The sequence below is a fragment of the Octopus bimaculoides genome, chromosome 25 (genome assembly GCF_046866305.1).
Source record: "Octopus bimaculoides isolate indiv1 chromosome 25, ASM4686630v1, whole genome shotgun sequence".
In the NCBI taxonomy this organism is placed as follows: domain Eukaryota; kingdom Metazoa; phylum Mollusca; class Cephalopoda; order Octopoda; family Octopodidae; genus Octopus; species Octopus bimaculoides.
In genome coordinates this window covers 10,854,901-10,869,900 of record NC_142952.1, presented here as the reverse complement: position 1 = coordinate 10,869,900, position 15,000 = coordinate 10,854,901, and the positions used below count along the sequence as shown (strand labels likewise).

The window sequence follows — 15,000 nt, the reverse complement described above, 5'->3', positions numbered from 1 at the left end:
CTCAACGTCGGAAAAAGAAGAGGAAAGTAACTGTTAGATCAATGAGGTATTTGAGAGTTGCTTGATTGTCATGTCATAGCAACGAAATATGATTGAAGTCGGTTCACTACTGTTGTAGACCAAATGCCTTCAACATAATGTAGCTCTATGTTTCATGGTACTTAAACAGTCACAGTTAGACAAAAATAAACGGTATTGAAAATAAATAACAGCAGCAAAATCACTGATGAGATAGACGCGAGGTTTCAAGTCCTGTCATTGAGTCTAGCGTCTAATGTAATTTACATTATAATTTTAACTGTTATTTAATCAAAATATTCTATGTAAAATATGACTTAAGATATAAAGAAAAAAATGAAAGAGAAAATATACAGTAAATAACCATTCACTGTTTTCTTATCTTCAATATGATATTCAGTATATGAAAATCTATTTATATATCCCAGTGTGTTTATTAAGTAAAGTAATTGTGGAAGCTACTTTCTTGTTCTGTTAATATCTGTAACTTAATTATAGGCACGATTTTTTACAGACATTTATTTGATTTCTTCGTTCGTCGAAATGACATCAAACAACGACGAAGGTAAATTAAACACATGTGACCTAAGAGACGGATTAACATCCTGTGATGTGGCGCTCTTTGTCTTAGCGATAAAAGAGTATTCAGCAAGGAAATGCTAATCCATGAGAAGACGTGTGGTGTACCAAGATAGATCACAATAGAAGTAGTGCTGGAGACCTTATCTCTCTCTCTCTCTCTCTCTCTATATATATATATATATATATATATATATGAAAAACCATGCATAAATACATACACGAATAAACAAAATTACATTCATATATTATGATTCCGTGCAAATATATATATATAAATATGTATATATATGAACATATATATATATATATATATATATATACATATATATATATATATGTACATACATACATATATCTACGCATATGTCGATGCCTGTGTACGTATGTATATAAATACACACATAGAGAGACAAGACTATATGGAGGTACATCATTAATCATCCGCAATGCACTAATAGAAGTCGGTCTGAGTGAATATTTATTCTCAAGGTAGTTTCACCTTCGCTAACATAACGAGCCAGATGTCGTATGTTTTCAAAAAAGAGTTTTCTTCGCTCGAATCTTTAAGTTATTTTTGGATCCCCACTGAACAGACATCACTGAAGTTAAGCATGTCGTGGCTGAATTCATGGTGACAGCAATGACTTATTTACATGATATTTGTCACTTTATCAGTCATCATCCAGCTGTTCAACACTACCATGTCATTCTCATTTTATGTACTAAATGTGTATCGGACAAAGTCGGGTGTCCGCTTCCTTCTTGGTGCGTGACAAATGTGCAACCATTATTAAAAATATTATAAGGTATTCATAGACGGTCTGTAGTTGTAAAACGCATTCCACATATAACACTTGAAAGACAGATGACTTCGCTTAGGCATACACTTCTAGCTTCCAACGACAATAAAACAAAATCTTAAACGCTGCTTTTTTTTTTTTTTTTTTTTTGACCAAAAGAAAATGGAGCGCCCATGGATAACTGGCGCAATCACTAATGTCTCAAATTGAAACCTGCACTGCAATGACCAAAGAGAGACAACATCTGATGATGTGCAACAAATTTTTTCCATCAATAAGAAAAATATGTGTACAGCGGATAATTAATGACACCCCATATATATATATATATATATATAATGTATGTATGTATAAAGTTAAAAACTATTTTGACATGTGAGAAATCAATAATATATATATATATATATATATATATATATATATATATATATATATTTATATGCATTGATTAATAGACTAGAATGACTTCGTGAATGAATGTGTATATATATATATATATATATATATATATATACATACACACACACACACACACATTGACCAATAGACTAAAATGACTGTGAATGACTGTAGTGTTGGAAATGGGAGCGTAATTCATTTTCAAAGAATTAGATCTATTATCATTATTAGCATCATCATCATCATCATCATTACTACATTGATTATAATTAGGGTCATCATCAGCATCATCATCAGCATCATCACCGTTCATTGCTATCATTATCACTAATACCACCGTTACTATTTACAGTAATTATTATTATTATTATTATTATTATTATTAAAATTGAAGAAAACTTCAAGTGTTGGGGTGGGGTGGGGGTAAAAATTTGTGTTCCATTATTAATAACATGAAAATGAATGGCTTTATATGACATCCCACATCCAAATTTCTGTTCTCAAATTTTTCGCCATTCTTTCTCGTCATATATTCAGCAACGAATTTCATAGCGTGTTTGTTTGTTTACCTTTTTTTTCTTACTTGTTAGCTTCATTAATTTGATTCAGTTGGATTTATATAACTACGATCATCATCATCATCATCATCATCACCACCATCATTGTCAGATATATAATACATCATTGACTTCGTAAATATTTGAAGTCATCTTAGAATGAAAAATATTTTAAGCAATATTATATTTCTTTATTTTAATTATGTGATATAAAGTTAAGTTTGATGCAATCCGATTATTATTTTTCCGCAATAGAAAAAAAGAAATCGCATTAACTAAGGAAGCTTTTGCCTTTTCAACTTTTATGTAAATTTTTTCGTGTTACAAATATTAAAATAATAATTTTTACCGAATCCTTGTTTCTTTCCATATATATATATATATATATATATATATATATATTTCTATATAAATTAGGGAATGGAGTAGATAAAGTCTAGGCTACTTATGTTTCATAGCTGGCAGAACCTCGCAAGTTATTTATTAGGCCAAGGACACCATGATTATATGAAGTCTACATTCTCGTTAGGAGATCCCGTGTTAACTCGTTGGGGATTCGATCGAAATATATATAAATATATATATATAGTAATATTCAAATGCCACTTTGATGTGGTGACTGGCTTTACTGTTTAGTATATGTTACTACTCTATCTCTTCTTGAGATCTTATAACTAGCTATTTTGCTTTCCGAAGAAGAGCTTTGATCGAAACGTAAAACACCCTTTCTTTCCTTTTCGGAGCGTCTTATTAATACTTTGAGTGTACCATGTACTCGCGCTATTGTTTTGTTATTGTCTCTTTTTCTCCGTTTTTCCGATTGATTTTATATATATATATATATATATATATATATATATATATATATATATATATAAGACATTTAAAACAGGAAAATACACACACTTTACATAGTTTTAATATAATTTTTAATATTTCGACCGGTTTCGCTTTCGCTATTCATGATATTATGGTTTACTTATTTGAATGTATATTTTCTTAACTTACCACGTGGGCATAATCGAAATTCCTCTTTCTTTGTTACTACTATATATATATATATATATATATATATATATATATATATATATATATATATACTATGGGGCACTTCGGCAAGTGTTTTTGCTACAGACTTCGTTGGACTAGTGTGCCACCAGTGAAATTTGTTAGGCAGAAACAGTCCGGTAATTCGTCGCGCGCGCGCGTGTGTTTGTGTACTTATGTTTGTACTAAGGACATAAATTTAGGTATAGTTAATAATATCGTTAGGTTCGATGGCCTTCTGGTATAATCAGATATTTCATATAGTGATGTCTTACTAAATAGCACAAAAGGCGTAAGTGAAGAGAGCAATGGATGTGGAGTGGAGCGAGAGAGAGAGAGAGAAATGAAGAGAAGGTGAAGGTAGTGAAGTAGAAAGAGAAATGTGTTCAGAAGTGGTGCTCATCTAATTGAAATATAAATTCAAACAGATTTAAATCCATCAGTATGGATTAGATTGTATTTAACACAGGATATAAGGAGAGAGAGAGAGAGAGAGAGAGAGAGAGAGAGAGAGAGAGAGAGAGAGAGAGAGAGAGAGAAGCATATGTGGAATAGGGAGGCAATGGGGGAAATATAGGCAGAAAAACAAACGAAAAATATAGGCAAAACGGACAGAAAGAAGAGGATATGAACATCGTTCTAGTGATATGAAGAACGTTCACAATCAAGTGTTTAACAGAATTGAAGAAATAATTCAGAGATAGATAGGTAGGTAGGTAGGTAGATAGATAGATAGATAGATAGATAAATAGTCAGTCAGTCAGTCAGTCAGTTAGATAGATAGATATGCTGGCAGACAGGCAAGCAGAAAAAGATAAAGGCAGATATATAGATAGCTCTACTCACTGATTTCTACCTTTGTATTTGATATACCACACAATGATAAAGTACAATGTGTGTGTTTGTGTGTACAAAACATTGCTATGAATGTACAAGGCTAGAGGATATGAACCACACGGTTGCAGTCTGGTAATACATATACCACACAACTGTTGACGATGATAGTAAAGTAATTCTATTTTTCAACCGGAAGATATTAATACGATGAAACTAAGTTCCAAGTAACAAATCTAAAAATTTAATGAACGGTACTTTACGAGTGAAGTTCCTTTTATCGGGTTAAACACACTCTTATCGTCAGAATTGCAATGAAGCATTGTTTGGACTATAAAAAAATCAAATCCCTAACGACGCTGCAGTTTACAGACTATATAAAGCTTATCGATTTCAAGGGGACAGGATTAGTCTTTACCATCGACTCCAGTGCTTCACTTGTATTTATTTTAATAACCACATAAAATAAAGAGGATTGGATAACTATGTAGATATAAACTCGAGGTAGGGGAGTTAGTTTAGAGTTTAATTTATATGGATATTTGAGACATAATGAAGATAAACAAAATAGCGGTGATGTTGACAGTAATAATAATAATAATAATAATAATAATAGTAATAATAAAAGCAAACATCGTTTGTTTATTTACGTTTATCGTAATTTGAATTTAACATATGAGAGCGTCTCATAAAGCGAGATTTATATATCTTAATTTGCAGAGGAATTTGTAGTGGGTAGCTTAGCTTAATCGGTCAAAGCATCGTGACATGCAATCACGGGGATGTGAGTTCGAGTCCACAGCTAGCCACCTACACTTTTCTCTGCAAAATAGGGATAGTTTATCCTGTTCAGGTTATATTATTAGCATCATTCTGCGATTGAGAATTTAAAATCACTTCTTAAACTTTCTAAAAAAGACATCTCAACGCTTCTAAAAAAAGCAAACATCGTTTGTTTATTTACGTTTATCGTAATTTGAATTTATTAATAATAATAATAATGGTAATAATAACAATAATAATCCTTGCTATTATAGGCACAAGGCCTTAACTTTGGGTGGGGGTTGCTTGTCGATTACATCGACCCTGATGCTCAACTGGTACTTATTTTCTTGACCCTGAAAGGGTGACATTCCAAGTCGACCTCAATAGAATTTGAAATAGTAATAACTTTGACTCAAGGCCAGGAATTTTAGTGGGAGAACAAATTGATTACATCGACTCCGGTATTTGACTGGTACTTTATTTTATCGACCTCGAAAAGAGGAAAGGCAAAGTTGACCTCTTGAAAAGAGTCAGAAGAAATGTCATAAAACATTTTGTTTGTCAACCCACCGCCATAATAATAATAATAATAATAATAATTAATAATAATAATAGTAATGATAATAATAATTCGGGTCGCGTAGCCCATGCCACTCAAAACTCCCTGAATAAGGGCTGTTTAAGGAAGTTGAACAAAACACCCATGTTTCCAGAAAGTGAATCATTCAAACCCCAAAGAATTCCTCTCAGCACATGGCTATGATGCTCCCCAACTACTTCTGCCCTTGATCAGAGATACACATATCGTCAGCCACTAAGAGACACGCTCAACGGGTTAAGGTCAAGTAACTGACAAGTAAATCTGTGGTACTGAGCAGAATATTTGTTGTAGCCCATCTTTTACACCATGACAAAACACATACATGTTAACACATCCATGTTAACACATCCAATCAGTTAAGATCAGAAGCCATGAGAGCCACTGCCTGGTACTACATCAGGGCATATAATAATAATAATCTGGTTACGGTTCATTGACGATGTATTTTTTTGTCTGGGAAGGATCACAGGATAATAATAATAATAATAGTTATAATAATAGCTCTTTTTGACTGGGTATAACGCAAATTTGATAATGGGATGAGGAATGAGGCTGAGAAGTACATTACGCTGGTTTGACCTCAATATATTACTGTTAGCTGAAATGTAAAGTCTGGTACAGTATGATTTATATTGGAAATGTAACGAATGGGGTGACTACATATTATAATAAAGTATTTGGTTAGTCCCTCTACTGTTTCTCCCAGCTCACCACCCTTAATACTATGATGATGATGGTAATAACAATAATAATAATAATAATAATAATAATAATAATAGTGATTTAGAAATGGTTTAGAAATGAAATAATGATTTTGAATGAGGATTTCCTTAAGAGTTGTAGGCGTGTGCCACATCTCTTAGAAAAGAAGACAGTCGGTCAATTCGACCCCAGTATTTGACTGGTACTCGTTTTATTGACCCCGGAAGGATGAAAGGCAAAGTAGACCCCGGCAGAGAACGTAAGAAGCCGAAACAAATTTCGCAAAGAAATTTGTACGACCATCTGACGGTTCTGCCAATCCACTGCCGTATTAATAATAATAATAATAATAATAATAATAATAGTAATAATATACATGATCATCAAAAAAACTTGAACAGAATTGCTGACACAAGCAATAAATTTTGAAGAACCATTACTAGAGTAGCCATTGGATTGAATTAAAAGAATTAATAGGAATAAAAGCAAAATAATAAGAACAATAAAAAATAAGGGTTCTATTTGCGATTAAGATTTCACAAACAGGCAAAAGAGAGAAGAGATATTAAAATGAAAACCCCTTGAAATAATATATTAAAGACAGGCCGTTACCAAGCAAAAATTGTAAAAGTGAATAAATAAAACGTTTAGCTAAGATATTTCTTTTGGTTATTGCTGCTGTTGCTGTTTCAAAATCAAAGAGCTAAAACCAAAATTCCTTTGTAGCCAGAAACAAAATATTAAAAATATGTAGAAATTTAGCAAAAATATTTGGACATGTAAAGCAGTAAAGGAACATTCGTCGCAGAAATTCTACAAGAAAATACATTATTTCTGTAAAATATGTAAATTATTGAATTTCCATAATGGTTTTTCTTGTGGAATTTTCTTGGATACTTCCCTCACGCCAAAAAAAAAAATGGAGAAAGAGGTCAGAATATATTTTCTTTATATTAAATGTAGACGTGGGCGCATTATGCGTAAGTATGTATGTGTATAAATAAATAAATAGACATACCTAGATGTATGTATGTATGTATGTGATAATGAAGTTAAGCTAAAAATAGTGATATTTTGAACTCATTTAATATGTACGTTTCCGGTCTGCGTAATATATAGTAGGAAATGCATCCATTACGTAATACTTTCTTCAGTTAAGACACATGTAAATACATTACACATAAAAATGTGATATATTCATGTTATATTTATGAATATAAACATTATTTTGGTACCGTCTATATAACTAACTGTCTAACTATGGTATGAAGTCGAAGGCAATCAATTGTAGATACAACATTTAGAATATCGTTGTCTATTATTCATTGAGCGATTGACTGATAAACATTTTGCATTATATATGTCTACATATTTCCATCATTCTTTTACTGGTTTCAACCAGTAGGACGCAGCCATGCTAGGGCACAGCCTTCAAGAAATTTGTCGATCCTTTTGCTCACAGTCCATTTTTTTGTCAGATGATTGTTTTATCAATTTCTATTTAGGGAAACGTCAAGTTAGTCATTAACAGCAGTACCTCATTTTACGCGGTATAAATGTAAACAAGTGTCCTCATATGTGTGTGTGATGTGTGTGTGTGAGAGAGAGAGAGAGAGAGAGAGATACACATACATGTTGACGATGACCCCAGTTATATTTCAGCTACTTACAGCCAAGCTCATGGCTGATCTTATATTAGTTTGTTTAAGTACTACTTAAAAGGTTGATATTTTCAATCTGGTGAAACCTTCGCTTAGTCCTTGATAGTCAGGTCTCACATGCTAAAAATAGGTACAATGAGCAAGTTCGTTCTACCCTTACAAGAAGAAATGAAGCACTGCAAGACATGTGGTCTTGTTATGAGGAAATGTGACCTTGAGGCATCAATGGCTCTCTAAAGTGGCAAGACTGCAGTGAAAATGTGTCGATAAAGGATAAGAACCTGATGGTGGAAATGACTTGCTAAAAGTTTGCTTCTTGCATCATGGAGTACACAAACTATGTAAATCCTGCTATTTTATTGGCCACGAATAGGTAATTTAATTTAAAATGAACGATATCACGGGATGTTGTGGCAGCCATCCTTTATCCGACTGCTGAGGCCACAGACTACGTCTTCATCGGAGATCGATGGACTACTAAGGAAGAAAAGAGATTATCTCTCTCAGTCAATGTTACCCATCTTTGAAAAGAGTTGATGTGGAACACTTTCTAACATTTCATCGAAAGGAAACGGTAAAATACACGTGTAAATACTTATTTCACTGATTTTGGTTGAATGAAATGTAAAGTGGAGCTTGGTAGGAATTGAACTTAAAGCCTAATGATTCTGGCACGAGATCAAACATTTAGAGCAGAGCAATAGAATGAAGTTAGACCCAGAACAACACTAGTTATTTATTACATAGAACTACCAAATCGAAGAGCATCGATAGGTTTGTCCAGCTTGATATAAATAACAGCTAAATCTCCCTCAAATGACGCTCTACCACCTTAAAACAATAAGACACAGTAGAGTCTGAAGTATACTATGTCTAAGAAAGAACGTGATGTTCATTGGTCGAACACTTTTGAACATGTGTCTGCTCAATCAGAATTGATCTGACGCTAAACAACAACAATGAAAAGTAGAGCCAGCCCCGAATACAGTATTGAAGCCAGGGTATATATGAACGTAAAATATACTAATGTTGTAGATATATAATAATAATGCTTAATAATATTTCTGCTACCACGTCTGCAGATTAATATAGAGAAAATGTATTCTTAGAACCGTCCTATTTTGGAAAAAGAACAAAGAAAATAATAGTCGGGAAGCAAAAAGCTCAAAGATGGAATGAAACAAAAAGAAAGTTGGCGTTGAAGAAGAAGTTAATAGGCGAGAATCTCAACAATAACAACAGCAAAATCTCAAAGACAATCGATCAAAGAATCACACCAAATGTTACATTAAGAATTCTCTAAGAGTTAAGTCAATTCAACTTCTATTATATAACAAACCACGAACAGGAAAATAATACTTGAAACAAACGAATGTGTGTGTGTGTTGGGTGTGTGCGTGTGCATATATACATACACGAGTATTTCATATACATGTGTGTATATATATGTATATATATACACATACACGCGTATGTCATGTGTGTATATACATACATACATATATATATATATATATACATCAGTATGTGTCTATATATACATACACACGCGTATGTCATACATATATATATATATATATACATGACATACGTGTGTGTATGTGTGTATACATATATATACTCATACATACATACATACACACAAACACATGTATGTCATACATGCGTATATACAAATGTATAGATATATACGCGTAAGTCATAATGCGTATACATACATACACACGTATGTCATATACATGTATATATGTGTTTGTGCGCGCGCGCATATATACACGTATACACACACCTATACATGTGTATATAAATATTATCATATATCGTGAGTCTATATGTATGTATATACGTATATATTTATACATAGATACGTATATGTGTATATATAAATATTTATGTAATGTATATATGTATCACATATGCGCGTACATGTACATAAATATGCTTACACATGTGCATATAATATATATATATCTATATATATATGTACAAACGCGCACACGCGCGCGCACACACACACACACACACACACACACACACACACACACACACACACACACACACACACACACACACACACACACGTACTCACACATCCCGTGAAATAAATGGTGAGTAGCTGGGATCACAATATAAATCTGATAACCTACGAACGTGGCTGCTACAATTCCGATTCAACCAATCAGGAAATAAATAGGATGAAGAACAACAATAACAACAACTACAATAATAATAACAACAACAACAACAAAAAAAAAACAATAACAAATCTAAAACAACAGCAACAGCAAACCTCTATAAAGGTATCACACTTAACCACACAAGAAATTGGCAGACACCGTCAGAAATTATGTTGATTTTTAAGTTAATTAAGTTAATATATTAATGAATATTAACTAATTGTAACGTTGTTTTCTGATCGTCCATCTTTTATTCTATGTTTCTTATATGAAATGAAAAATGTTTCTGTCTTGTCTGTATATTGTTTGGAAAACGTCGACGTGAAACGGTCGAGTGTATGAATCGATTGAACGTTGGTCGAAATACCTTGCGATATATTGATCTCTCCCGGCAAGTTCTAGATTCAAATCGACCAAAGTCATCTTTGCCCTTCATCTCCTCGGTGGACGTGGGCAGTCAATGAAATAACGTACCCGTTAACTACTTCGGTCGTTTTCCATGACTGATCACACACCCTCTCCAGATTTGTCGTCTAGTGAATGCTTTTAAAAATTATTATTATTATTATTATTATTATTATTATTATTATTATTATTATTATTATCATCATTATTATCATTGTTATGGTGGCGAGCACGCAGAATCGTTAGTGCGCAGACAAAATTCTTAACGGCATTTTGTCCGTCTATACGCTCTGGGTTCAAATTCAGCAGGGGTTCGACCTTGTCTTTCATCCTTTCGGGGACGATAAATTAAGTACCAGTTGATAAAATAAGTATCACTTGATAAAATAAGTATCGATGAAGTCGACTTGCACTCGCTTCTCCGAAATCGCTGGCCTTTTGCCAAAATTTGAAATCATTATTATTTTAGGCGGTGAACCTGCAAAATCGTTAGAGCGTCGGAAAATGCTTTATTCCGGTTCTGAGTTCAATTCCCGCTGGGATCAACTTTGCTTTCAATCCTTTCGGGGCCGATAAAATATAGCAACTGTCAAGTTGTGGGATCGATGGTATTTCCTAGTCCGCCCGCCCTCTTATAATTGCTGACCTTCTGCCTACATATGAATCTATTTGGCGTGAGTCGGCAGAATCGTTAGCGCGTCGGACAAAAACCTTAACCGTATTTAGGTCCTACTACGTTCTGAACTCAAATTCCACCGTGGTAAGTTTTGCCTTTCATCCCGCCGTGGTCGATAAAATAAAGTACAGACAAGTACTGAGGATGATAATATTTGCTACAGTGTTAAGCTTTCATTTACGTTCTTTTTTCCTTGTTTTGGGTTTGTTTTTGTTTTTTTTTTTTCACGAGATGTATTTACAGACATTTGTCCAGAAGCAAAGCATGACCACTGGAACGTTACATATTTGGAACCTACGTACACACAGAAAATATGACAGACATTAGAAGCGATAAGCTGAATGACGGAAATTTTCTATGATACTCGAAATGTTGTTGAGTAGTATGGAGTGGAATAAAAACGATGAAATGCCGGACTAAACGTAACCTACAATTTAGGTTCTTTCTTCCCTACATTTTGTGCTCAAACCTTCCAGTGCCGACTTTGATAGTAATTCGCCGGAGAAATCGGGGATTACTATAAATCAAAACTATATAATCATCAACCATTAATATATTGAAAATCCATCCAACCATGCCCTACTCTACTGTCACTTCGTGCTATTATTAGAATATGTTGATATTTTCATTTTTAGTACGTCTTTGCCTTATATCCTATGAGACGATAAACTACGGGCGTTATAGTACACGGTCTGTTACACGGCTTTATTTTTATATCTTTCTGGAATGATTTTCTATAAACGATATAATATATGGCCTGATTAATATCTTAGCATTATTATTTTATCATTTATATTCGTCAATGTGCAATGAAACTACAATTGAAACTTTAGATTGTTCTGTGTTAAACATTACTCGTGACTCTCGTAACTCAACAAATTTCTGAGTTCGGTAAATGTTGGCAACCAATGCGGTAGAGTCAGTGACTTATAATAGGCAGGGAGTGATGATAGCTATGTTGAGGGCATCGTTGGCTCGTGTCCTGTTACTGCCACCACCACACCGTTATTCTACCAGTAGTTAAGACATTTGACTGTTAATGGTTCAATCGACCAAGTCGCATGTAGGCATCACACGGGTAAGGTGATATATAGTTCAACAAAAAGAAGCAGCAGTAGCAACAGCAGCAACAGTGTTAGCTGCAGCAATAATAACGACAGTTCCAAAGCCTTGATATATGTATTCTTAATTAAAGATTAAATTTTATGGTGGCCCCCAAGTACCTCGTTGTACCTCCAGGGTATTAAAGAAAGTGGGGATGAGAAATAATTAATGCGAGGCATGATGAGAAAACTGTCTTCCAAAAGTGTACCAAACAACCTCAAAACTAACGACAATATCCCACTATCATCATCATCACCACCATCATGTCGTGATTTGTGAACAATAACGTTGTTGGTCACATGTTTCCAAAGGGACAACAATTGGTTCGCTATTTTTGACGGCAAGAGTGACAAGAGAGTGTCTACCACAATACAAGGGACTTTGTTCGTAAAGCACCGCTTCTTCTGTTACCTTTGCCGATATCTATATCCTACACCAATACTTATATGCATATCAGCAACTGAAACCCACACACATGTTTATATATATATATATATATATATAAAGCCTGAGTTCTTTAGAGTTTCCCCTGAAAAAGAATTGGTCAACCTACTGCTTTGGTTGAAGGAACATATCCAAAGGCCCGTGTAGCCTCGTGAATTCTTTAATCACATAGACGTGCCTATGTCCTAGATGTCTAGGTTGGTTAAATTTGAAATAAGTTGTATAATGTAAGTACATCAGTTTGAGTATCTGCCAATTTTGTTAATAGTTTCATGTTAATGAAGAACAAAGATGCCATTAGAAAGAAAGTAGGAAAAAGAAGTATTCGAGATTATTATTATTATCATTATTATTATCATTATTATTATTATTATTACATTCCACTCGCTCTCTTTTCACCTACATATGTTGTTTGAAATAATAATAATAAGATTATATGAGGATAATGATGATGATGCTGATGATGATGATTGCTGACGGGACCAATTAAGAAAAGCTTGTAAATAGGATTATTTATGTATATAGGATTATTTATGAATGGTTTATGTTCCATGCTTAGCCAGCGACAGTGCAGACTTCGATCAAATAAGTCGTTAGACGAAGTTGATTGAAAGGTGGTAGGAGGGGCTGGGCAACGAGGACAACGCTTTAGTTTTCAGCCAGCTTCTTAATATTAGAGAGAGGAAGGTCTCTGTTATTAGATTTCTACATGGATTTTGGCGACAAACTATGCGTGATGGCTGCTGCATGTTCAGGATTTATTACACCCCGTTGACTATTATGCACAGATAAGCCACCATTAAATGTATTTACGTGCGCTTGCGTATTCAAATATTATTGGCCTCATCTTTGTTATTTCCTCCTCGCTATGTACTGGAACTATAATCAATGAGATCAAAAACAGCTGTGTTTGTATAGAAACACGATATTTCTTCAAGACCTTATGAACCAATCAACAAACTCAGAACAGTCGTCAAATTTCTCTCCAATCTATCTTCAGGTTTTATAATCTTAACTAACAAACCGCTGCCTGTGGAAGGTTAGTGGTAAAAAAAAGACAGCATCACTGTTCAGTTTATGCATCGTGTTTCCATCAAGGGTGTCCTATTTAAAGTTAGTAGCATAAAGGCACCATCTTTAGGTGCACTTCATTACGGCACCAAATTCTTGCACAATGACTCTGAGATGAAGTAGTTCTCAAAGAAGAATAAAAACTGCTCATTTGAATTTTTCATACGCAACAGATGTGTGGTGCTCCTAATATATTCATAACTCTTAATAGAAATAGTTTTGTCTCTTAGGAAACAAAGCAATTGAAAATTGCTTTGGTAATGGAACCAAACCCAATGTCTGTCAGTAGACGTAGGAGTGGTGTGATTTACTAAATTTCTATTTATCTATCAACAAAACCAATTTCTGGCACATCAATATAATGGAATCGACTACGTCCATATAAATAAATAAATTAATACGACGTAAAGCACACACCCACATAAATACACACATACGTACATAACGTTGCAAAACATTCATAAAGACGTAAACATCGGCACGTCTTATATATGTTTGTGTATGTAATGTATGTGTGTGTATATATATGTGTGTTCCATAACACAGAAGCTATTTATATGTACAATCAAATACTACGGTATTTGGTATAAACCATTTACCGAAACAGAATAAAGGAAATCTGAACGATAAATAGCAGAAAAATATGGCGGGGGTATTAAAGGAGAGAAATAGAACTTACAAAAGGTTTTATTGAATCATAAAAGGAGGGGATAAATTACCTACCTACTTAGCTACCTACACACACACACGCATTTTTGCATCTGACGTTCCATAAAATCCGTTGCTTCTTTTTATTTTTTTATTTTTTTGGCACTATGTTCGCATGCATTATACAAGCACTTTCAGATCGAAGAGTTGAATAATGTTCTCCATGCTACTAGTGTAATAATCGCTGTGTGTGTATGCGGACGAATGTATGTGTATGCATATATATATGTATATGTATGTATGTATATATATAAACACTAAGATAGATAGATAAGTAGATAGATAGATAGATAGATCGGAGATGAAGAGAGAAAGAAAGTGCGAGTCTTAAGAAATAAATGATTCTATATACTATGACAAGCCCACATACCTTTCAGCAGGTGAAACATATTCAAACACCACGATAGCGACTTTGCGAATGCTCCGTACTGTAAACTGTACGCTGATAG

The 15,000-nt window shown here is 33.7% G+C and overlaps 1 protein-coding gene across 1 annotated transcript in view; it reads right to left on the bottom strand.

Annotated features, from left to right (window-relative positions):
- The window catches only part of LOC128250674 (uncharacterized), a 166,547-nt gene that overhangs the window by 18,119 nt on the left and 133,428 nt on the right, over positions 1–15,000 (bottom strand). Inside the window, exon 5 of the mRNA XM_089341605.1 lies at positions 14,922–15,000. This exon is cut by the window's right edge and continues 52 nt beyond it. Coding sequence (XP_089197731.1) covers positions 14,922–15,000 — 79 coding nt within the window. The remainder of the gene's footprint in view (positions 1–14,921) is intronic.